The following is a 25,902-nucleotide window of genomic DNA, read 5'->3' on the forward strand; positions in this document are numbered from 1 at the left end:
GATCAAAGGGTTAAATGTGGGCCTAGCCAGTGTTTTACTACACTGTGTGAGGTGCTTTTACTAGGGGAAGCAAAGGAATTTATTTCCTGCTTTGCAGGGACTCAAATTCCATCCCTTCAATCCAGTCATAACAGCGATGTGCCTTGTTTACATAAGCAGATCACAGTTTTACCTCTCTGCATACCAAATGGCAGGTGCCAGCGGACATCAGGTACCATGCACCCGCTGATCAGCTTCCGCTGTGTGTAACCACTGCGCTAGTGCGCATGCATGCTCCCTACCCAAAAGTTTTAGATCACATATATATATATATATATGTGATCTGGCACACAGGTACCAACTGCTATAGGGTTAACCTGAACTGGTTGAAGTCCACCAAGCAATATCATGCAGAGAATAGATAGCTAGAGGGAGTTATCTATAAACTTCTCTCGGTATCCCTTTAGCCACCAAGACAATAGGTCAAAATTGGCTTCTAATAAATACAGCTTATAGGCAATAGTGGGTCCCTCCTTCATCTATTTGATAAAATGATGCTCATTTAAGCTGTATGGCACTGGAGTGCATGGGCTTCAAAATTACCAAAGAACATCCCAGGGTGTTGCTACAAGGAGGAATCACAAACTGAAAACCAATTACTTAACAAAGTGAAAATCCCTTTTACGATAACAAGACATTTGAGTTCTGCATTAGCACAATAATACATCTTCATACAACATCAGATGTTTTTACATACACAAAAGAGGTTTCTAGAGATGGGTGGCACTAGAATTCTTGATAATTACCCAAGAAAAAAACTAAATGTGGACAGTCTTTTATTTAACTACTCCAGTCTGTTTATATTACAGTGTCTGCACATGAGACCATGATAAGCTTGTGAAAAGATAAAATAAAATTCCAAATACTTCATTACAGCTGCTGCAATCCTATTATGCTTGCCAAGTTTTTCAAGTGGAGAAGAGTAATTTTGCTTTGGCCAAAATCAAACAACGCAAGAAAAAAAAAAACTTGACAAAACAGCATGTGCCATGTTGTGAAGTTGCAATAAAACCTTTGGTCCACAGCCACATTGCTCTCTGCATATACGTCTTACACCACGTATCCTTCCCATTATATATTGCCAGAATGTGTAAAAGAAGAACTGTCCTGTGCCAAACTTTTAAATATTACACTTGCAAATGAACCATGTAGCATTACATAGTAAACTAGGTCAGGTAAGAGCACTTTTAATAAAGTTTAACTTTATCTCAAGGCTAAAGAAAGGGAAACTGACCCAAAATGCATACTCGTCATAACCGCAGAACACAGCTCTGCATATATCTAGTAAGTGGGTCTGCTGCAGCCATTCCTGGGATCCCTCACATGGAACAGCCTAACCTAAGTTGCTGGCCATAGTGAAAGGGGTGATCTGGACTAGACATGGGCCACTTATAAGCTGACATCATCTCACCATCTTGTTAACTGAATTTATAAAATTTACCAGACTCTCTGCGCTCTTTCTATTTTGTGCTTGTCTTTTGGACATAATTGTCGAGATTGTCCTGGATGATCTGATGAGAGTTGCAATATTTTGATTTCTTTCATGGGATTACATCTTTACCTTCTTCAGTATATTCAGTTCTATGATGGAGTGCACTTTTCTGATTTGAGTAGTTTGGGTGTACAGATGGACATGCACAGGCCGATTATGACAAGCAATGTGCCTGATTTATTTATATCTTACAATGGATGGGTAATTACCAGGTGTTTAGGGTTTCCCTATGAGGAGATAGCAAGTACCACTCCAATCACTTAGTTTTATTTAAACACATTTTCCAACATGATGGAAAGATGTTACTGTAAAGGACACATATTCTTATGCCCTGTACACGCGATCGGATATCTGATGGAATCTAATCCGATGGATTTTTTCATCGGATATCCGATGAAGCTGACTTTCATCAGTCTTGCCTACACACCATCAGTCAAAAATACGACCGTGTCCAACGCGTTGATGTAAAACACTACGACGTGCTGAGAAAGATGAAGTTTAATGCTTCCGAGCATGCGTCGACTTGATTCTGAGCATGCGTGGATTTTTGACCGATGGAGTTCCACACAGACGATCGTTTTTTGCTATCGGTTTTTTATCCATAGGAACATTTTAAAACATGTTCTATTTTTTTTTACCGATGAAAAACAAACCGATGGGGCCCACACACGATCGGTTTGTCAGATGAAAACGGTCCGTTTTCATCAGACAAACCGATCGTGTATACAGGGCTTTATTCACCTATTGTTCTCTTTCCTATTAAAAAAGGGGGGACAAAAATCACTCACTATACATGACTGCATTCACCCTTTAGACAATTAACAGAAGATCCTATCTATTCAAGTATTTGAGGAAAGACATCTGCTTTTCTATGACCAGTCATAAGGAATTCAAACTAATCCTCCCATGGTGACTATTGCCAATGTTTTATTTGTAGTGAATAAAAAATAATTCCCGACCCCATAGATGGCCATTAAACTTCCTAGATCAAATTATCACTGCTCCTCCTTTTAAATGTTATAAAAAAGACATTTAACCACTTGCCTACCTGGGCATTTTTTTTTCACATACATCAAAAAGACTTAGAACCTGTAAACATGATATGTGCTCAATATATGCTCAAAATGTCACACAATATTGCAAAGATATTTATCAAACACAAATTTTCAGAAAAAAGACACTCAAATGAATTTTAGTGCACACAAATATAATATAATACCAATTTTTTGGTAAAATGTCAAATATAATGCTGTGTTGAATAAATACATTCCCAAAATGTCAAGATTTAAAATTGAACATGCCTGTGAAATGATGACAAACTATGGTACCAAAAATTGTCTATAGGCAATGCTTTCAAAGCCTTTACAGATTATCATCCTAGAGTTTAAAATTAGCTCTGGTGCTAGAATTATTGTTCTCACTTGGAAGTTCATAGTGATACCTGCACAGAGGGGATGGGGGTGCTTTTAGATTTTTTATTCATTTTATTTACTATTTTTACACTTTTTTTATTTAATTTCTTTGGGCAGTGACAGGTACTTTTTATGGACAGATCAGGGGTCTATTATACCCCTGATCCCCCTTCTGTCCTTCAAAACATCTGATCAATCACTGATAGTTTAATAAGATGGTTTCCTGGCTGTACTGAACAGGGAAACACATCAATATAACCAGAAGTGATAAAATCCTTTTAATTTCATGTTTGATAGCAATAATCGTCACGTTAGGTCCATCTATGCTATCTTAGTGTTTGGTAACCGGATGTGTACCCCATCTCACCTAACCACCCAACATGCTATGTTCCTTGAGATATCCTTTGAGCTTTTCTCCAGGTTTAGGTCAGACTGATTGAGATCTAGATGTCTCCTAGAGAATCGAGCTAGGGGGAAAGAGCACCAGTCACTGTGTGATCCCATTTGGGGTGGTGGGACTGCTTTCCAGGATCCCCGAGCCTGAGGCCTCATACACACGACCGTTTTCCTCGACAAAATCCATCAAGAAAAATGCTGGCAGAGCTTTTTTGCCGAGGGAAACGGTCGTGTGTATGTTTTTCGCCGAGAAGACTGTCGAGGATCTCAACGAGAAAAAAAGAGAACGTGTTCTCTTTTTTCTTGACGGGAGTCTCAATTTCCTTGTCGTGTTTCTCGTCGGGCTGGTTTACGACAAGAAACACATTCGTGTGTATGCTTAGAAACACGTGCATGCTTAGAATAAAGTATGTGACGGGAGCGCACCTTCGGTAAAAGTAGTGTTCGTAATGGAGATAGCACATTCATCATGCTGTAACAGACTGAAAAGCACGAATAGTCTCTCACCAAACTTTTTCCTTAACACGCAGTAACATGAGATTAGTAAAAGCAGCCCCAAGGGTGGCGCCAGTGGAATTAAACTTCCCCTTTATAGTGCCGTCGTACGTGTTGTACATCACCGCGTTTGAGAACGACAAGATTTTGTCTTGACAGTGTGTATGCAAAGAAAGTCTGACAAGATTGTCGACAAGCCTGACAAGAAACTCGTCAAGGAAAACGACGTTTCATTTACGACGAGATTCTCGGTCGTGTGTACGAGGCCTGACTCTTTCCATTCAGTCTAGAATATAGCATGGCTCTTAGCTAATGATTTCGTACTAAACAATTGTGATGGTAGATACATGTTTCCTTCACTTATTTTAAATGCATCCCATCTTGTCAATCAACTGTTGACCACTCCTTCTTAGCCATGTTGGCGACAGCAGAACAATTGGCCCTATATTTGCTATTGTAATGTGTATTCTCTCTTTGAATAAAAATATATTGAAAGTAATTTCCTGTTTGATTAGTCAAAGAGGAGATGGGGGAATGAATATTCCCCCATCTCCTCTGTGCACAACCAACCTGAGGGTGCGGGCTCCCTAGGCAGCAGCAGAGGGGCATGTCCACAGCCTCTGGGAAGCAAGTGGTAAAAGTTCCACTGGTTTGCTTTCACAATCTCATGTGGTAGGACATTACAGAAACCATAAAAATGTAAGCAATCAAATAAATCAAAATGCTTACAAATCTAATCTACCAACAATTTGTCCAATCTACTCCCACATTGCAAGTTTGTATCTGCTGGTATGAAATACTGCCAGATCCTTTCACTTATTTTCTTTTTTATGATAATTTGCTTAGCATAAAGTATTGACATGTTAGACCATGGGATCAAGGCAGGGAAACTGAACGTTCAGTTGCCAAACTGTGATAGACGAAAATGTTTCACAAGAGAAAGAAGCAGGCTGGCATTTCTGTTCATGCTAACTTTTTTGCTTTAATACTTGGATTTATTTATAGGACCCAGACAAGGACTTTTAACTTTTCTCTGATCTGCATACTTCTTTTGGATCAACGAGCCAATAATTATTAAACACAATAGACAGACAACTGGCTATTTTCACAACCCTCATATTATCTCTTATGACAGATTTACTTTAACTGTTTAGTTGATTAGCTTTCAGCCTTTTTGTTATTTTGCATTTAATCTTAAAAGGTTCTGATGAAATATATGCACCAGTTAGCTAAGTGTAAGAAGTGAATTGCAAGATCTTGGGAGATTTGTATGGTCCATTACCTTGGTATCTTAGCTGGAATTGGACTTCCATATTAGAACTAGTCCCTGTTGGTCTAAAAGCTTAACAGTACAGGCAAGGACATTGCTTACTCTTTTTATACAAAGAAGTTGAGATATTCTCTACTGACAAAAGCATATTAATTAATTTCACTTAATCTAACATGGTCTGTGTTTGGGGGAGAGGATTCTGTTATTTATCCGTCCTCCCCCCATTCACAGACTGCGTATGTTTCAGGCAGATTACCAGATATGTATCTGTACTTCCAGGACCTTTAGGAATAAAACATGGACAAATTAATATACATTTTGGGATGTTCTGAATATGTTTTCTCGATTTAAAATTTCCTCTTGATATACACTTTAAGTAAGAGCAGCCTTAGAATCAAAATTCTAATTGGATCAAGCAGAGACAACAGAGATCAACTAAGGCGCAGGAGTCTGTACTCACTTGGAGCATGGGAACAATGTTGGGAAAGCCCCCAAACAGTCTAATTCATGATGAACTGGCAAGCAGTCTTTGGACAATTTTTTGCCAGTCCACTATTTTGCCAGTTGAAGTTAACCTTTATTCCATAGTCCTGCATTTAATTACATTAAGTAGTGTATTAAGACTTGAACTCTGTCCCATTCTTCTAATCATTCTTTCTCAACAGCATGAGGTTGTAATATATACAAGCCTGTCAAAGGAAAATATATTGCATATGGAGCGTTGTGCATGTAGGTCCCCTACTAAACATACGTCATATTGCATAGAGAGAAGGCTTCATGAACAAAAAACCTATGCTGTGTAATTAGAAACTCTCACATTTTTCATGGAAACATTTCATGTCTTCATGTTAAGGAATATCTCCTAACTCTCAGTCAATGACAGTGTTTATGTTTCTAAAAAGGGGATTCCACTGCCACCTAGGAATCCCATATGATTGTATATATAGAGCATGTATCCATAAAGATTTAAGAGGATATCTGTAATTACATTCTTAGCATTATGTGCTTCTCTTTGATCATAAACATTCACAGCATTAGGAGTGTTTCCCTGATCAAAGAGAATCGTGTAACTCTGACTAAGCTTGCTAGCTCCACTCAGTCTTGTGGAGATTTAATGTGAAAGATAAGGCACTGAATCACTTAAACTGGCCATACATGAGAAACATACAATGTCTGTCAAATCTAAGCTCACTTATGCCTTGTACACAAGGCCGGACTTTCCAAGAAAAAAAGTCAGACGGGCTTTTTTTCTCGGAAAGTCCGGCCGTGTGCAGCCTCCATCTGACTTTTTTTGTTGTAGTCCGACGGACCTAAGATAGAGGACCTGTTTTCTTTCTTTATGTCGGACTTCGGATGGACTCATTACGGACTTTTGCATGGTCAAAAGTTCGACCGTGTGTACAAGGCGTTATAGTATTTACATGAAAGCCCAATAAAATAAGTGAATGGGCATAAATAAAGTATTGGCACAAAATTAGAAGAAAATATTTTGTTCAAAGAAAGGGGTCTTGATTCTTCAAGGAAAGAGGCCCACAATTGACCTGTCAGCAAGCTTTACTGTTTCCTGATTGTGAAAAAAACAAAACAACATACACAATATTGTCAAAAGTATGGGGACACCTGCCTTTACACACATGAATTTTAATGGCATCCCAGTCTTAGTCCGTAGGGTTCAATATTGAGTTTGCCTACCCTTTGCAGCTATAACAGTTTCAACTCTCCTGGGAAGGCTGTCAACAAGGTTTAGGCGTGTGTCTATGGGAATGTTTGATCATTCCATCTTCTTACAAGAAGGCCTCACTCACAGTCTTTGCTCTAATTCATCCCAGAGGTGTTCTATCGGGTTAGGGTCAAGACTCTGTGCAGGCCAGTCAAGTTCCTCCACCCCAAACTCACTCATCCATGTCTTTATGGACCTTGCTTTGTGCACTGTTCCAAATGATTTGGTGGAGCGGGGATTATGGTTTGGGGTTGTTTTCAGGGGTTGGGCTTGGCCCCTTAGATCCAGGGAAGGGTGCTCTCGCATCAGCATACCAAGATATTTTGGACAATTTCATGTTTACAACTTTGTGAGAACAGTTTGGGGATGGTCCCTTCCTGTTTCAACATGACTGTGTACCGTGCACAAAGAAAGGTTCATAAAGACACGGATGAATGAGTTTGGGGTAAAGGAACTTGACTGGCCTGAACAGAGTTCTTACCTCAACCCAACCCTGACCTCAAAAACATGCCCATAGACACACTCCTAAACCTTGTGGACAGCCTTCCCAGAAGAGTTTAACCTGTTATATCTGCAAACAGTGGGCTAACTCAGTATTGAACCCTACGGACTAAGACAGGAGAGACATTAAAGTTCATGTGCTTGTAAAGGCAGGTGTTCTAATACTTTTGACAATATAGAGTATATGATGCTATAGTCCAACTTAAGTTCCATGAGGGTTTTTGAAAATTGTGACCTCAGCATCTCTTGTTTATAAAATGTTCTGAGCATTGTATTGGAGTATTGTATCAAAAAATCTCATATTTTTGATAACTGCATGTTTACAATTCTGAAGTGGAATTGAAGCTTGGAAAATGTAAAATTAATAAGTTTACAAATCACAACAGCATACATTCCCTTAGAGAAATGTAGAAATATTCTAAGATGCAGATATCAGTCTTGTGATTTTATGACTAAATAGAAAGAGGGATTTATAAAGTTCGCTAGTTCCCTAATATGAGGGTCATATGACACTAATGATAGTTGAGAGTTTTTTGTTTTACATATTTAAAACCTAACTCCTCTGTTGTGAAAAATGTAATATTGTATATTAGGGTACTGAAAAAAAACTTTGTAAATATTAATTATTACAAAATTTGCTTTGTTATGTCTTTATTAGGTTACTATGGGGTTGATTTACTAAAACTGGAGCGTGCAAAATCTGATGCAGCTGTGGATGGTAGTCAATCAGCTACTAACTTCAGCTTTTTCAATTAAGCTTTGACAAAAAAGCCTGGAAACTGATTTGGTTCTATGCAGAGCTGCATCAGATTTGGTACTTTTCATTTTTAGTAAATCAACCCTGTGGCTTAAAGGAAACAAGCAAAAGTGTGTCTGTCTATTGAACATGATGGAATTCCCAACTCGTAAATAAATTTATAGTGGTATGAATGTACCACACAGTGTACATTGGTTCAGTAGTCTAGGGATTGTAGCATATTAATCACTTCCCGCCCACTGTATGCAGAATAATGGCCGGGAAGTGGTTCTGTTATCCTGACTGGGAGTCATATGACATCCAGCAGGATAACATGCCGGCGCCACGTGATCAGCTGTGACCACACAGCATGAACCAGGAAGTGCCGCTAAATGGCATTCCTTGGTTCGCGCTGACAGGGAGAGCCGATCGGTGGCTCTCCCTGTCAGAGAGGGGTCTGTGCTGATAAGTATCACATTGATTATCAGCACAGCCTGCATCAATTGTACCCATCAGCTACCAATTGGTGCCCAGTCTGTGCCCCATCATAACCCCCTCTCAGTGCCCAATAAAGTGCCAATCAGTGCCCACCACAGTTTCAAATCAGTGCACACCATAGTGCCAATCAGTGTCCATCACAGTGCCAATCAGTGCCCAGCATTAACACCTGTCCAGTACCTGCCCAATCAGTGCTGCCCATCAGTGCCATCTATTAGTGTCCATCAATGCCACCTGCCAGTGCCAATCAGTGCCGCGTATCAGTGCCAATCAGTGCCCATCAGTGCCGCCTATCAGTGCCCATCAATGTCGCTTGTTAGTGCCCATCAGTGCCACCTGTAAGTGCCCATCAGTGCTGCATATCAGTGCCACTTATTAGTGTCCATTAATTATACATATCAGTGCCTCCTCATCAGTGCCCATCAGTGCCACCTAGCAGTGCCAACTCATCAGTGCCGCCTCATCAGTGCCCATCAGTGCCGACTCGTCAGTGCTCGTCAGTGAAGGAGAAAGCAACATTTTAAAATAGAAACAAAGAAAAACATTTTTTTTTAAAAAAATGTCAGTCTTTTTTAGTTTGTTTAGCAAAAAATAAAAACTGCAGAGGTGATCAAATACCACCAAAAGAAAGCTCTATTTGTGGGAAGAAAATGATAAAAATGTAGTTTGGGTACAGTGTTGCATGACCGCGCAATTGTCATTCAAATAGCGACAGCGCTAAAAGCTCAAAACTGTCTTGGGCAGGAAGGGGTGAAAGTTCATGGTATTGAAGTGGTTAAACAGTGTACCAAGTGCTGTAATTTGAGGTATGTAGTGTAAAGCACAGCATATACTGCAGTGGTCCAAACTGTGTATTGTAAAGCTAATGTACAGTGCAGAGTGGTCTGTTGTATGTCACATACAAAACTGCATACAGTACATTATATAGTGGTCTGCAGTGTATAGTGTATAGCACTATGTGCAGAGTGCAGTAAAGTACATTTGATGTGCAGCAGGATGTAGGGAATATAGTAGTCAGGAGTATACAGTGTACAGCATAGTGCATAAAATGCAACAGTCCAGATTATGCATTATACAGAAGCATACAACGGTCTGGTTTAAAACATACAACCATGCTCACAAAGTGCAGTGACCCAAATTATGTAACATAAAGCACAGTTTACAGAGTGCAGTGCCCCAAAAGTATGCCTGTGCATTAGTGGTCAGTGGAGGGTGCCCTTACTTTGTTATCCAACAGAGAAGTGTTCCCTTACATTTAAGGTCAGTAAAGAGGGAGCTTATTATATTTAAAAGATAACTAGTGACAGTGGCTACTCACTTGACAGATGGTAAGAAACTCTCCACTGGGCATCCCCTAGGGTGCTAATAAATCTTTTTATGAGCCAGGGCACCAGATTGACTTGGGTCTAGTAACATCCATGACCTTCTGCAATATGGTGGAACATTCACTGTTCCAACATTCACTGTTGCTAGTTTCCCCTCAAAAGCAATGCCATGTTGTCAAGGACCCAATATCTGATAATAATTATATTAAAGTTAAAGCCAAGATGGATTCATGGCTTTGGATACATAGCAGCCTCACGTGCATGTCAAATGCACATATCAATATATTCTGAATGATGCTAGAAATGGTGAAAATGTATGTACTACTGATGCTATCGACAAAAGTCCTAAAGGAAGGGTTCCCTTTTTACATGTTCATTGATTTCAATAATTATATGCATTGGCAGCTGATTTGAAATAATAAATTACATATCATGTATAATGTATAAATTCTTACTATTAATTATAAATATTTATGTGTGTGTTATTAATTATGAAGAGCTACAGGCTCTTCATAGTTATCCATGGCTACTATTATCTGTAGACTTGGTCTGAACCTTTATTGAGTCTGGTTGCCTATGCCATATGAATGTCCCCCTTCAGCAATTAGATTTTCTATATACATAAAGTAACTCTCTACTGGCCCATTGAGTTAATTTTTAGGAAGCATGGAACAGCAGCCTCTAAGCAGGTATAAATTGTGATGTGCTGCTCTCCAACATCAGCTTAAGGCAGCGGTTCTCAACCTAGGGGTCGGAACCCCTCCGGGGGTCAAATGACTATTTGCCAGGGTTCACCAAATCCTGGGCTGGTTTTGGGACCCACAGCCGCCCACTTGGCCTCTTAACAGCCGCTCATTCAGTTCACGGCATGGCGGGGGGCAGAGACTAGAGGTCAGCTGACTGGTGAGGAATGTGAAGTGGGAGGGGCTGGAGGAAACCCTATCTCCTGATTTTGGCATAGGTGTCACTGCCCCCCCCAGCACTACCACTCATCTCACCCCCATCAAGCAGTAAGAGAAGGAAAAAAGGAGAATACATGAAAGGGAGAGGAAAAGAGAGGGGGGGACGAAGAAAAAGGTAAAAAAATAAGAGAACAAGAAAGAAGGCTAGAGAGATGGTTGGGAAAAAAAGAAATTAGGATAGAGAGGGATAAAAGGGAAGGAAAGGAGAACAAAGAAAGAGTGGTACATCCTAAAATGTACCATAAGGGGTTTTAATATGGTATGAGTGAAAGGGACTCAGGGAGAGCTAAATGTCCACAGGTTAGGGGTGCAAATTACTTGTCTTGCCTTGGGTGCTGACAACCCATACTACGAAAATGTTACTCTAAGGCCGGGTACACACGGGCAAACATGTACGATGAAACCGGTCCGTCGGACCGTTTTCACCGTACATGTCTGCCCAGGGACTTCTGTACGATGGCTGTACTAACCATCATACAGAAGTCCGCGCGTAAACAATAAGCGGGGCGTGTCCGCGCCGTTGCCGCGACGATGACGCGGCGATGACGTGGCGACGTGGGCGGGCCTGCCTTTTAAATGCTTCCACGCATGCGTCAAAGTCATTCGACGCACGCGAGGGACGGCGGGCACTCGGACATGTACGGTAGGTCTGTACTGATGACCATACATGTCCGAGCGGGCAAGATTCCAGCGGACGGTTTTAAAACAAGTCCAGGAATATTTGCCCGCTGGGAAAAGGCCCGGCGGGCAAATTTTTGCTGGAATTCTGCCCGCTCGCGCCTACACATGACCGAACATGTATGCTGAAACTGGTCCGCGGACCAGTTTCAGCATACATGTTTGGTCGTGTGTACGGGGCCTTAGGGGTCCCCACAACTTGAAAAATGTTATCAAAGGGTCACGGCACTAGTAAGGTTGAGAACCAGTGGCTTAAGGGTAAAAAAACAGACATTATGCTGTCCCTGATTGGCTGCTTTAAGTGTATACATATTCCGTTGGCCAGAGTTGAATTGCATGGCTCATAAATCACCCTCCTGATGTAATGCCTGCTTCACCTTTACTTTTGAACTTTGGTGAGATGAAAACTCATTTCACCATTGGCTTTCTTATGTGATTAGGGTGGAAATCAACATAGAAAGTATACAATATATATTAATGAATGCCCTGCAGCACTGAGGTCCTGGGTTTAATTACAGCCAGAGCATTATATGTATGCAATTTGGATGTTCTCATATTTTTGCTGCCAGGCTCTAGGGACCCAATCTTCCTCCCATAGTAAATAAAATACTTATAGTTAAGCTCAGTTTGTCTTAACTTTTAAAAGATTTCATACGCCTTTTAAACTGTCAGTGTTTACCAAGCATTCATAATATATGTCCACTTATCTCAAGTATACTTTGGCATACTTCAGTGTATTTCTAGTACCCTCTAATTCTAAACAAACTGCTTTCCAAACAGTCACTTTTAATTTTACAACAAATAAAAATACTCTTCCAGATCTGTTTCATTTATGATTTTTATTGCTAAGACTCCAAACTGTTAAAATAAATTTACTTTATTGTACAAGCAAAAGAGACCCGTGAACCTTTCATGTGAATCCTGGTACGCAGTCATACTACTTGAAAACTTGATAGCTTAACAGTCCTCTGCTCTGTTGTAGTTCCATTAAACTGTAAGCTCCAGAGGGCATGGACTGATGATATCAGTTTATCATTCCCTATATTGGATAGTGGAATATGTTGGACTTTCAGAAACTTTAGCCCAGCTAAGTAAGAAAGAAGTGAAACATGACCCCAAGCCACAAAAATGTGATTCTTACACTTAAAAAAAAAAACCTATAGAGTTACTTGTTTTACATCCTCCACATCCACCATCACAACTACACCCAACAATATCAGTATCACGTTTATACCTCCATCTCTTGCTTTTACAGCTTTAATACTTTTAATCCATAAATCAGCACAGTGTGAAACCTTAAATCGTTCAGTGCAAGCAAAACTTTAAAACCCAAAGTTGTAGAGTTTAAGTCTAAGTGGATTTTCATAGTGGTCGCATTTGATCTTTTATCACTTTGAGGAGTATTATCCAGACCAAAAAAAAGTCGTATTAGACTTTATGTCCGCTATAACACTTGTGACAGGCAAACATAAGCTGGTTTTACTGTTCTATTAAGAATGTTTACGCCATCTTTTTTTTTTACTTTTCTTTTAAACAGTTACACCGACAGTGATTCAATGTACTCCATAAAAAAAGTTATCACTTGTACAATTAAAGTGTAAATATAGGATGTGTCTACGTGTCCTGGCTAGCAGCACAGTTCACCTTGTAGGTGCCAAATATACTGGTGACACTTCCAACATTTAGGAATACAATGACTGATCTCCGTCTTTATTGGCTTAGACAAACCATGTCATTATCTTGGGATAATGATTGCAATTGTCACTATATGCAAACTATTGAACAAAAAGCAATCCAAAAAAATGGATTCTATAAAAAGCCCTCAACCAAGTAAAACCTGAATATATATTCCTAGAATAATATGGAAATTGAAATGAACTTAAATGATTTGCAGTTCAGCATTTTTTTTACAGCATATTACCTTGGCACAGCCTCTCTTAGCTATTAGTTAATTACAAAATGTACTGTCCATTTGGCTCTAAACATTTATTGTAGCACCTGTACTCTAATTTCTGACAGCATTCAAAAATAATTGCTCCAGGATGCTAGTGAAGAGTGCGAAATGTGACAATTATGAGAAAATATATAGTTTATGACGGATCCCCATGCAGTCTACTCAAACGACGAGGTGTGAATGTTTCAATCCATCCTTCATTTGCCCTTCAGTGACTCACATTCTACAATGCTATTAACCAAATTCCATCACAAACATATTTCCATGACTTCTAGTGTTTCTTTCCTTGCTATTGTTTTTCTGCTGCAAATGTCACTTGCTCGAGCTTCCCCCTTACTACTGTTTTCCATTGTTTAAGCAAAGTCTGTTCCTAGATTTAGTCAACTTAAATTGGAAATTACTGTAACTATCACTAACCACTGAAGCTAATGATAAGGCAACTCTACACAGTACACGTTTTCTGAATAGAATTGTATTTTTCTAAAAGTGTTGTCTAGTTGCCCTGGATGACTTGTCATGTTAAAATGCCTGAAGGGTAATAGAAAGAAGTAAATGACACAACCAGCTATTATGGTCTTCTGATAGATCGCACCTTAAGCATTCAGCATTCTATCTTAGCTATGTCTTGTTCCCTTTGCACTTAAATTTGGGCTTAGTTGGTAAGCAGTGCAGAGTGCAGTAAACCATGTCAACCAATCAGAAATCATCTGCTAAATGATATGACAGCAGTAAACTAAAATCGAACGTCTTCTGACCATTACTGATGAAAGTACCCACCTTAAAGAGCTATTAGCATAATGAATAAGTCCAATATTACATATGAGCTTACCCACAAAGGCAGTGCAGTGATGATCTGCAAAGTGCAATAGTTCATAGCAACCAATCAAATTAACATTTTACTAGCCGACCACAGTCACATAATTAATAATTATAAATGGTTAATAATTCTGAATGGAGTTATACACATTCTCTTTTGTCTTTTACAAATTACTGATTACTTCAAACATGTAAGTAGGTATGGAAAGTCATTTTTAGAAGTAAGCATTTTTTATCCAAAAATCTGGATTAAAATATTTTAACTCAAACAGCTAATACACAGGCAATGCAAATTTTACTATATTAAAAAATGTTATCTAAGCACTGAAAACTCTGATATAATAATAACACACAAACTGACATAATCAGTTTTTTTGGTGGGGAGGGGGGCGTTAACTTTTCTCTTAAAAAAAAAAAAACAGTGTTCAGCATATGTTACTTATTGAGAAGAACACACAATCAGCTCATTCTGAAGCATTGCTCTGCTTTCAGAGAATACTATAGTTATTACAATAAACACACAGCATAAAGTTTCACTGTCTATGAAATGAGCTAATTACTGCAAGAAACCATGTCAAGGATTTTTGTGGCCATGAAACTTCAGGCTAAATGAGCAGCCCTGGATGTAAGGACCATTATTCTGGACAGAAGGAGTGCTTGTCCTGCTAAATGACAGTGCACAACCTTCTACACTACAGCCGGGGGAGCTTGTAAGTGAAATAAGCAAACTACAGCATGTAACGTGCAGGCACAGGTCCAAGGGGGCTGCTAAACCTGGGGGGGGGGGGGTCATATTTTCAGAACTAAAATGATATTAGGCTGTTCGCTGACACATTATTAAATCAGCCATAGACTTTTTAAAATAACAAATTCATTTTATAACTGGGCTAGTCATAAAAGTAATAAACACAAATCTTTGTTAGGAGTGGAATTCCTTTCTAAGAAAGCACAACCTTGATAAATAATAAAAAAGGAAACATAAAAGCAAAAACATAAAAGCAAAAACATAAAAGCAAAAAACATAAAAGCAAAAAACATAAAATGACAACAAGATTGCTTTTTAAGTGGCTGATTGGTTTTTCAGTTACTTTTAAAGTAAATATGTAGTCAAGTTTATTGAGCCATCCAGCCTGGTCTGTAGTTCTGTAGTGAGAACTGTGAGCTCTAGCCATTGCAGATCACTGCACACATACAAACCCAGCAGCACTACAGGCAAAGTGCTGTAAGCTAGGTGCATAGACTGATTGTGCACACGTCAAAACAGCTGCTTTTCAATGGACAAGTCAAAGCATAAGAGCACAAAAGCGTAGCACTTACCAAAATACATTATGTTTCTCATTCCAATCACAAGGCTGTCTGCTCTCTATTGTGCTTTAACTCCAACACAAGCTTTTCATGTGCAGCAAGGATCTCTCATTCTTCAGGAGGTGCAAATGTCCCCAGCAGTGGCACAGCGATCGGTGCTTTCTTGTGTTTAGGATGAGTGTTGAGCAGCAAGTCTTATCCCTGTTCCAATCCCCTGTCTGATCTAGCATTGCCTGCACGCTGCACTGCCCATTCTTACAGTAATCTGACTCCTCCTTGTGATGTCCTTGCCTTGCATGTGACATCAGTTCTAAGAGTACTACAAACGGGTTTTCCTCACTTTGCCTTCACATGCTCCTCCAAAAGGTGTGCTAATATCCTGTTCCGATAAAGGCGTTTCTTTTGGGAACAAAATCTCTTATCAACGTGTTTCTCATTTTGCTAATTTTTTTTTTTCCTTTCCTCTTGCAGACTGTTAGTAAGTGCAGCTGCTCAACTGGGAAAATGCATTCAGGAAAGTTGATAAGATAAATCATGCAATTAGCTGATAGCGAGGCTTACAATAGTAACCATTGATGGAAGGAGGGGGCGCTTAATATAAGATGATGCATGGGTTACTGATTTATTGATTCGTTTGGTTTCATAATAGTGATTAGATCACTCCAACACAGGCATCCAGACTTTTCTTCTTTTTTTATCTTGTACATTTTCTATTATTTATTCATATACAAGCAGCTGCAAAAGATTGGAGCGTGGAGAAACATGGCGTTTTAAATGTCTCATCTGAAAATAAAAGGAGGCCATGAGGTTGTTTACCGGTTCAAGCTGCTAGTTTAGAAGTGGGAAATAATACGTGCAAAATGCATGTACGTTCATGTTTAATTCATATTTATGATGTTTTGAAATTGAAAGCGTTAAAAGCAAAATTACTAGTTATCTTTTATACCGCAGAAGCAAAAAATAACTCCCCTGTGCGGTGACAGGACAAGGTCCTCTGGCACCTAAGGCGAAGATACCGAAGTGCAACAACAGCAGCCTTTGTTCATGAATTAAGCATGGCTCTCCCAATATAGTCAGTGGTGCTCTGCTGTCACTTTGACTACTGGTCTTCAGAAATGCTGTTAGGACATTGACAGCAGAGCTCTGTAGATTATACAGGGGATGCTGCTGGGAATCTGTCCAATGCAATCTGCAGCACTGGGCAGTCAGTCTGAATGTTGGTCCTGCACAGTGCAAAAGATTAATTGGGGGATGTAGAGCACACCTCTCCTAATAAAGTCAGTGGTGCTCTGCTGTCACTTTGACTACTGGTCAGCTACTGTATGCTCTGTTCATCAGAAATGCTGTTCGGACATTGACAGCAGAGCTCTGTTGATTATACAGGGGATGCTGCTTGGGATTTTGCCCAATCTACAGCACTGGGCTGTTAGCCTGAAAGTTTGGTCCTGCACAGTGCAACAGATTGATGCAGTGATGTAGAGGTAGAGCATGACTCTCCTAATAAAGTCAGTGGTGCTCTGCTGTCACTTTGACTACTGGTCTTCAGAAATGCTGTTAGGATATTGACAGCAGAGCTCTGTGGATTATACAGGGGATGCTGCTGGGAGTCTGCCCAATGCAATCTGCAGTACTGGGCAGTCAGTCTAGGGTTGCCACCTTTTCTTCAAGTCAAACCCGTACACTTTAGTGGCTCACAACAATTTTTTTTTATAGTATAGACTATACGAATATTTTGCTATTAAATATCAATTCTAATCATATGAAGTCAATAACAAGAGTCCTCCTTTACATCTGAACCCGCAGCGTTCCCCTTTTACATCTGAATCCCCAAAATTCCCCTTTTACATCTGAACTCGCAGAGTTCCCTTTCACTGTAAGGGGGACTCTGCAGACTCTGATGTATGTGAGAACTCTGGGGACTCTGAAACACTGTGGCCCATGGTGTAAAGGGAAACTGATGTAAGGGGTGCTCGGAGAATCCTGATTTACCTTAGTGTACAGGAGAGAGAAGGGGGGAGACTACAGTCACAGACAGGGATGGATGGTGAGCTCACTCAACCCTTTGCAGTCAGCACCTCTCATCCAGATGTATTTGAGGCTGCTGATATTTTAATTTCTGTGGAAAAGCACCAGAGATTGAAGTGTGGGAAGACACAGAGGGGTGGGGCGGAAGGAAGATGAGCAGATCCAGCCCTCTCTCCTCTGTGTGTGTGTGTGTGTGTGTGTGTGTGTGGGTGAGAGGTTAGTGCCAACTTTGGGCAGTGTGAAGGAGTGTAACAGACACTCTCGGCTTAGACAACTGCAGCCAGAAACCCTGCTGGGAAGTCATAGTCCAGTAGGAATAATGTGTCCGGGTCTCAGGCAGTCTGAAACCCGGTCGCATGATTTCAAACCCTGAACTGTCCCGGACAGGTGGCAACCCTATGTCAGTCTGAAAGTTTGGTCCTGCACAATGCAAAGGATTGATTGGGGGATGTAGAGGTAGAACATGACTCGCCTAATAAAGTCAGTGGTGCTCTGCTGTCACTTTGACTACTGGTGAGCTATGCTCTGTTCATCAGAAATGCTGTTGGAACATTGACAGCAGAGCTCTGTTGATTATACAGGGGATGCTGCTGGGAGTCTGTCCAATGCGATCTGCAGCACTGGGCTGTTAGCCTGAAAGTTTGGTCCTGCACAGTGCAAAAGATTGTTGGGGGGGATGTAGAGGTAGAAGAGGCTCCTGTCCCCCTCTACCCCACACAACATTCAAGGTGGATGCCCCACCTGACTATGTCTTGACCTGGACCTGCCCAAAGGATTTGCGGCAGAATAGGTTTAGAAGAGGCTTTTGGCTGTGCTCCCCAATTCCTAAAGTCCAGCCTTTCCAGTGTAATACCATGCCTCTTCAAGCAGATGACTGCAAACATTTTGGGTGTGATTAAACAGTACGTTTCTTTGCAACCAAAGCAATCAAGGACATTCTAAAGCAACCAATCACATTCGCTGTGTGGCTGAAACATGTCACTGAACATTACGATTCCTTTTTGCCCTGTTTGGAGAATAAACTCATATGTCTTGTGAGTTCCTTTAACCACTTCTGAACTGCCTATAGCAGAGTTACTGCTACAGGGCGGCTCTCCTGTGCAGAATCATGTATATATATATAAATGATTCTGTAATAGCAGTATTGTAAAGCAGCGCTATAAAAATACGCTCTAAAATAACCAATAAGGTGCGACACAATATAAAGTGCAATAAAAATGCATAAATACAATCAAAGTGCAAATGCAATAATAATAATAAAATAATAATAACAAAATGCTGATATGAATCAAAGCGCAGATGTGCAATATTGAATAATGTGAAATAATAGTCCAAACTGTAAGGCAAACGGTGCATAAAGCTTCACATATCATTAATAGTCTCTTCAACTGTGCAAATTAGTGCAAAAGGGAGGGGGGAGGGAGGAAAAATATACATGATTCTGCACTTCCACCTACAGGGGGCGCGCTTTGCATGGCGGGCTGCTTCTGCTGTGATTAATTACTCAAAGCAGAAGCATTGATCGCTGTATTTGTTTCACTGGTTCCCACAAAGTGTCAAAAGTGTCAGTCAGTGTCAGCCGCAATATCGCAGTCTTGCTACAAGTCATTGATCATTGCCATTACTAGTGTAAAAGAACAAAAAAAAATTCCATAAATATGTACCATAGTTTGTAGACATTATAACGTTTGCATAAACCAATCAATATACACTTATTGGGAATTATTTTACCAAAAACATGTAGCAAAATACATATTGGCCCAGATTCAAGTAGAATCGCGCAATATTTGCGTGGGCAAAGAGCAAATTTTTTTCTCTGCGCCCACGCAAATATTGCGCTTTGCCCGCGATTCACGGAGCAGTTGCTCCGTAAATTGCGCGGGCAATATGCTAAGCAGCCGGGCGCAAGGCTGCCTAATGTAAATGATCCCGCCGGGGGCGGGAATCATTTAAATTAGGCGCGCTCCCGCGCCGAGCGAACAGCGCATGCTCCGTCGGGAAACTTTCCCGACGTGCATTGCGGCAAATGACGTCGCAAGGACGTCATTTGCTTGTAAGTGAACGTGAATGGCGTCCAGCGCCATTCACGGTTCACTTACGTAAACGACGTTAAATTTGAACGTCGCGAGCGGGAGGCGCAGCTATACTTTAGCATTGGCTGCGCCTGCTATTAGCAGGAGCAACCTTATGCTAAAGGCGCCGTACGGAAACTCCGTACCTTGCGTAGGCAGGGCCCGCGCAACTTTTGTGAATCGGTGGTAGTATGCAATTTGCATACTGCACGCCGATCACAAAGGCCGCGCCCCCTAGCGGCCAACGCAAGAATGCAGCCTGGGATGTGAAGGCATAAGGAGGCTTATGTTTATCACATCCTAGGCTGCATTCGGTGTAACGAGGTTCCTGAATCAGGAGCACTCGTTACACCGGAGCAAGTAAGCACTTGCGCCGCGCAACTATGGTTGCGCGGGCGCAAGTGCTTCTTGAATCTGGGCCATTGGCTTAAATTTATGAAGAAATTTGATTTTTTATTTATTTTTTATATGATATGTTTTATAACAGAAAGTAAAAAATATTGTTTTTTTTTATTTCATATTTGTCAGTTTTTTTTGTTTATAGCGCAAACAAATAAAAAACGCAGGGGTGATCAAATAGCACCAACAGAAAGCGCTATTTGTGGAAAAAAAATTACACATTTTATTTGGGTATAGTGTTGCATGACCGTGCAATTGTCAGTTAAAGTAATTCAGTGCCGTATTGCAAAAAATGGCATGGTCATGAAGGGGGGTAAATGTTCCAAAGGTCAAGTGGTTAAGTGAACATGGAAAAGTGGAAATGGATGGACAGCCGCACTCCAAAGGAACCTGAAGAAGTAGTCTTTATTAATAAAAACTGGACATGCAATTCCAAATATACAGTCACATAAGGGGACAGTCGACGCGTTTCGCACACAGTTAGTGCTTAGTCATGGCTGGTTAAGAGAAGTTTGCTTGTAGACATTTCACATATAATCCTTATTAGAATTTTCAGCTGGTAAACGGATGGTGATTTGAACTAAAAAAACTATCTTTTGGTAACTTTTGTGACAACTGTGTAATTGTACATGTCACAAATAACACACAATGTTACATATACTGTAGAGTAAATAGAGGTTTCTGTGTCTATCATAAATTATTCTATAATATATGTTTAACTGCTTGACAACCAGCCGATGTCATTACACAGCGCTAGGTTGGCACTGCTGCGTGAATCTCCGTTGCTGTACGGCGGCTACTTTAAGAGCTATAGTGGGCGTGACGCCGGAGCCGATGTGTGTAGCCGGTGGCAACGATGTCTGCCGGCGACCCGTGATCGCTCCTCAGAGTGGCAGAATGGAAATATGTCAATGTAAACAGACAGATCCCCTAACTGACAGGGGAATAAAGAGAGATCTGCTGTTCCTAGTGATCAGGAACGTCGTTTAGTTAGAAACACCTCCCAGGGAACGCTTAACCCCTTGATCGCCCCCTAGTGTTAAACGCTTCCCTGCTAGTGACATTTATACTGTAATCAGTGGCTATTTTTAGCTCTGATCGCTGTATAAATGTCAATGGTCCCAAATGTGTCCGATCTGTCTGCCGCAATGTTGCTGATCACCGCCATTAATAGCAAAAAAAGATTTATAAGAAAAATGCCATAAATTTATCCCCTAATTTGTAGACGCTATAACTTTTGCACAAACCAATTAACCACTTGCCGTCGCCGCACCGTCGAAATACGTCCACAAGGTGGCTCTCCTAGGCGAGACCACGTAATATGACGTCCTGCCTATTAGCCGCCACTAGGGGCGCACGCGCGCCGCCGGAGGCGCGCGCGTGCGCCCCCCGCTCGCCCCCGACTCCCGTGCGTGTGCCCGGCGGGCGCGATCACCGCCGGGCACACGCGATCGCTCGGTACAGAGCGGGGAACGGGAGCTGTGTGTGTAAACACACAGCTCTCGTTCCTGTCAGCAGGGGAAATGCTGATTTTCTGTTCATACAATGTATGAACAGAAGATCAGTGTTTCCCCTAGTGAGGCCACCCCCCCCCCCCCCACAGTAAGAACACAGCCAGGCATACTTAACCCCTTCCCCGCCCCCTAGTGTTAACCCCTTCACTGCCAGTGGCATTTTTATAGTAATCTAATGCATTTTTATAGCACTGATCGCTATAAAAATGCCAATGGTCCCAAAAATGTGTCAAAAATGTCCAAAGTGTCCGCCATAATGTCGCAATACCGAAAAAAAAATCGCTGATCGCCGCCATTACTAGTAAAAAAAATATTAATAAAAATGCCATAAAAATACCCCCTATTTTGTAAACGCTATAACTTTTGCGCAAACCAATCAATAAACGCTTATTGCGATTTTTTTTTACGAAAAATATGTAGAAGAATACGTATCGGCCTAAACTGAGGAAAAAAAATGTTTTTTTATATATTTTTGGGGGATATTTATTACAGCAAAAAGTAAAAAATATTCATTTTTTTCAAAATTGTCGTTCTATTTTTGTTTATAGCGCAAAAAATAAAAAACGCAGAGGTGATCAAATACCACCAAAAGAAAGCTCTATTTGTGGGAAAAAAAGGACGCCAATTTTGTTTGGGAGCCACGTCGCACGACCGCGCAATTGTCTGTTAAAGCGACGCAGTCCCGAATCGCAAAAAGTACTCTGGTCTTTGGGCAGCAATATGGTCCGGGGGGTAAGTGGTTAATATTTATTATAAGCTTATGGCGATTTTTTTTTTACCAAAAATATGTAGCAGAATACATGTTGGCCTAAAGTGATGAAGAAATGTGTTTATTTTTCATTTGGGGGATATTTATTATAGCAACAAGTAAAAAAAATATGTTGTTTATAGAGCAAAAAATAAAAACCACAGAGATGATTAAATACCACCAAAAGAAAGCTCTATTTGTGGGGAAAAAAAGGACGTCAATTTTGTTTGGGTACATCGTCGCACAATTGTCAGTTAAAGCGACTGTATGTAGTGCCATATGGCAAGAAATGGCCCGGTCAGGAAGTGGGTAAATCCTTCCAGGGCCGAAGTGGTTAATTTGTTGTTTTTTAAAACAAGTACATGAATCATAAAAAAACACATAAAAAAAGCATAAAATCAAATTTTCAAGAAATTGTCAACTGTAGGCCAGGTCAGGGCCCCCTCCAACAGCTCCATAGCTTATCAAAGTAAGGTAAATGCAGGTAGTGATACCAATCAATGGATAATATGTAATGCACTTTTATGTTGTACAAAGAACTCAAGCTACCAGGTAAAAGTATACTTTACTGTGTATTTGTGATAGTTGAAAAAGAACAATGCACATCATAAACTTTCTGAAGGTGACTTAAGGTAAAAGGTCGTAATTTTCAATCCTCTCTGGCTAAAAGATACATAAAAGACTAGTCTCTGCTGTAACTTTCTTTTCTCTGTGCTGCTTGGTAATACTGACAGGGCACAGTTCTGGTTCAGATGTAGTTTGGAGTGGATACTGGGCATTATGAAAAATTCAGAGGTCAGCACACAATTTTTTAGTTTACTTTTCCTGCATTAAATATAATCTTCTGTGATACCATCTTGAAGGCACTCCTGTCAAAGAAGGATACATTAACTATGAGTGGAGGGTCTTGGTCAGTAATCAATGTTCATCTACTCTAATACTGGGCACTTTCACCCCCTTTCCTTCCCAGGCCAATTTTTAGCTTTTTAGTGCCGACGCACTTTGAATGACAATTACACGGTCATGCAACATGGACCCATATGACATTTGTATACTTTGTTGGAGCCAGATAGAGTTTTATTTTAGTGATTTAATAACCACAATATTTTTTTTTTTTTGCTAAACAAACAAAAAAATACAGAACATTTTGAAAAAAAAGTGTTTCTTAGTTTCTGTTATACAATTTAGCAAATAAGTAATTTTTCTTCTTCACTGTTGTGTGCTGATGGGGCTGCACTGATGGGCACTGATAGGCTGCATTGATGCCTTGAACACACGGTCTGACTTTTGACCGTACAAAAGTCCGCCATGAGTCCGTCGGAAGTCCGACGGAAAGAAAGAGAACAGGTTCTCTATCTATGGTCTGTCGGACTTCCGAAAAAAAAAAGTCAGATGGAGGCTGCACACGGCCGGACTTTCCTAGAAAAAAAAGCCCGTCTGACTTTATTTCTTAGTAAATCCGGCCGTGTGTACGAGGCATAATGAGCACTAAGGCCTCGTACACACGACCGAACATGTCTGCTGAAACTGGTCCGTAAACTGGACCAGTTTCCGTGGGCATGTTCGGTCGTGTGTACGGCCGACTGGACAATTTTCCAGCGGATCGGACAGGTTTCCAGCGGACAAATGTTTCTTAGCATGCTAAGAAACATGTCCGCTGGAAGCCTGTCCGTCGGACATGTTCGGTCATCTGTACGACTTACCGGACATGTCCGCTCGGCCGAAAGCCCTCGCATGCGTCGAAGTGATTCGACCCATGGGTGGAAGCATTGACCTTCCAGGGTCGCGCACGTCGCCGCGTCATCGTTGCGGCGACGGTGCGGCCACGTCACCGCGTATCGTGTCCGCACGGATTTCGGTTTGATGGTGTGTACAACCATCAGACCGAAATCTCTGAGAGGACATGTCCGATGAAAGCGGTCCATGGACCGTTTTCATCGGACATGTCCCCTCGTGTGTACGAGGCCTGATGAGGAGGCACTGATGAGACGGCACTGATTTGAACTGATGGCCACTGATAAGCTGCACTGATGGGAACTGATAGGGCTTCACTGATAATCAGGGCACTGATGATCAATGCCCTGATTATCAGTGTAAATAATGTACTGACAACCTTGCCAATTATCGACTCCCCTTTCCTCACAGCGGCACAGCGTGTGAGGAAAGGACCGCCAAAAATCGTCAATTCTGTGTACATGTGATCAGCTGTGTTTGGACACAGCTGATCTCATGGTAAAGGCCCGCTATTATTGGCACTTTTCTGTGATCTGTGATCAGCTGTGTCCAAATGACACAGTGGCCCCAGACCATGTATGCCTCAGGGGGCACGCAAGAGTCTGGAGACCCTGGGAGGACGTGCACGGACACCCTCCCAGAACTGGAGGACCATGCTGTAGCTGTCATTTGGCATGTGGTTAGAAAGTGATTAAAGTGACCATATCTCAATATTAAAAAAAAAAGTTATTACCTGACAACTGCTTTTCCAGGAATCCTCCAGGATAGCCACATGCGACATAGGAACCTATAGGTGAATAAAGCACAAGGAAAGTAAAAACTCCTCCTGAGCCTCAGTATTGACAAGGATAAACAAAAAGGCTAGCGCAAAAACATTTGCGTAATCCATAAAACATGAGGAGAACTATACAGTCCTGGAGAATTCCTGGAAATTGTCATTTCAGGTAATGACTCATCATGGTCACATCATGAGAGACAACAAAGATGCAAAACTAGGGAGGGATCACTACTTGAAACACTTTTCACCCAAAAGACAGATCCTGGTAGAACCAGGGCCGATCCACCCTATAGGCTCACTATGCAAGCCGCTTAGGGCCCCGCAGAGATGCAGAGGGCCCCCCAAATTACTAGAGGCCCCGCCTGGTGAGAAGTCATTTTCGTCCCCTCACCCCGCTTCTCAACTCGCTGGCTGCATGGGAGAAGAGGTAAGAAGGCAGCACCCCCCGCTTCTCACTTTAATGTAAGATGCAATTTCCGACAGCAGAACACCTTCCCCGGCTGTCACTGTCGGCAGCGCGCCTCCCCCGGCTTCTCAACTTGAATGTGACATGTCATTTTGCTTTGGGCCCCAGGGAGGTCAGGATCGGCACTGGGTAGAACGACAGGTCAATACTTACAAAGATGTTTGGCAAATCTGCTCGATATTGGCAAAAGCCTTTTCATCCCAGGAGGCAGACAATGACCTTGTGGCATGATTGTTGACTTTAAACAGAGATTTGTGATTAAACAACTGTAGGTTAACCTAATGGTAGTTTTAATCCATTTAGCTATAGATGTCTTGAATGTCTGCTTTACTTTGTTGGGTCTCCAAGAAAGAACAAAATAACGTTTCTTCTTAAAGCCTTTCCTAAAGCCTTTAGACAATTCTATATATTTCAATATACAGTTTTTTATGTCCAGTGAAGTAAAGTCTTGCTCCTTTTTTCTTCTTCGGTTTACTGAAAAAAGGTGGGAGAATATTTTAGAAGGAACAAAGAATCCATCTTCAAACGGTTTGGCTTTAAACAAAAAACAAAACAAAAACAAACATG

General features: G+C 41.1%; 1 protein-coding gene across 2 annotated transcripts in view; it reads right to left on the reverse strand.

The window, feature by feature from the left end:
* Positions 1-16,001, reverse strand: part of ZNF385D (zinc finger protein 385D) — a 428,248-nt gene extending 412,247 nt beyond the window's left edge. Inside the window, exon 1 of one of the 2 annotated variants that reach the window (XM_040352986.1) lies at positions 15,612-16,001. In XM_040352986.1, the coding sequence (XP_040208920.1) occupies positions 15,612-15,633 (22 nt within the window). In that variant the 5' untranslated portion in view covers positions 15,634-16,001. The remainder of the gene's footprint in view (positions 1-15,611) is intronic. The other variant, XM_040352987.1, reaches the window with a different exon arrangement.
* Between the last annotated feature and the right edge of the window lie 9,901 nt (positions 16,002-25,902).

Source organism: Rana temporaria, chromosome 5 (genome assembly GCF_905171775.1).
Source record: "Rana temporaria chromosome 5, aRanTem1.1, whole genome shotgun sequence".
Taxonomy (NCBI): Eukaryota; Metazoa; Chordata; class Amphibia; order Anura; family Ranidae; genus Rana; species Rana temporaria.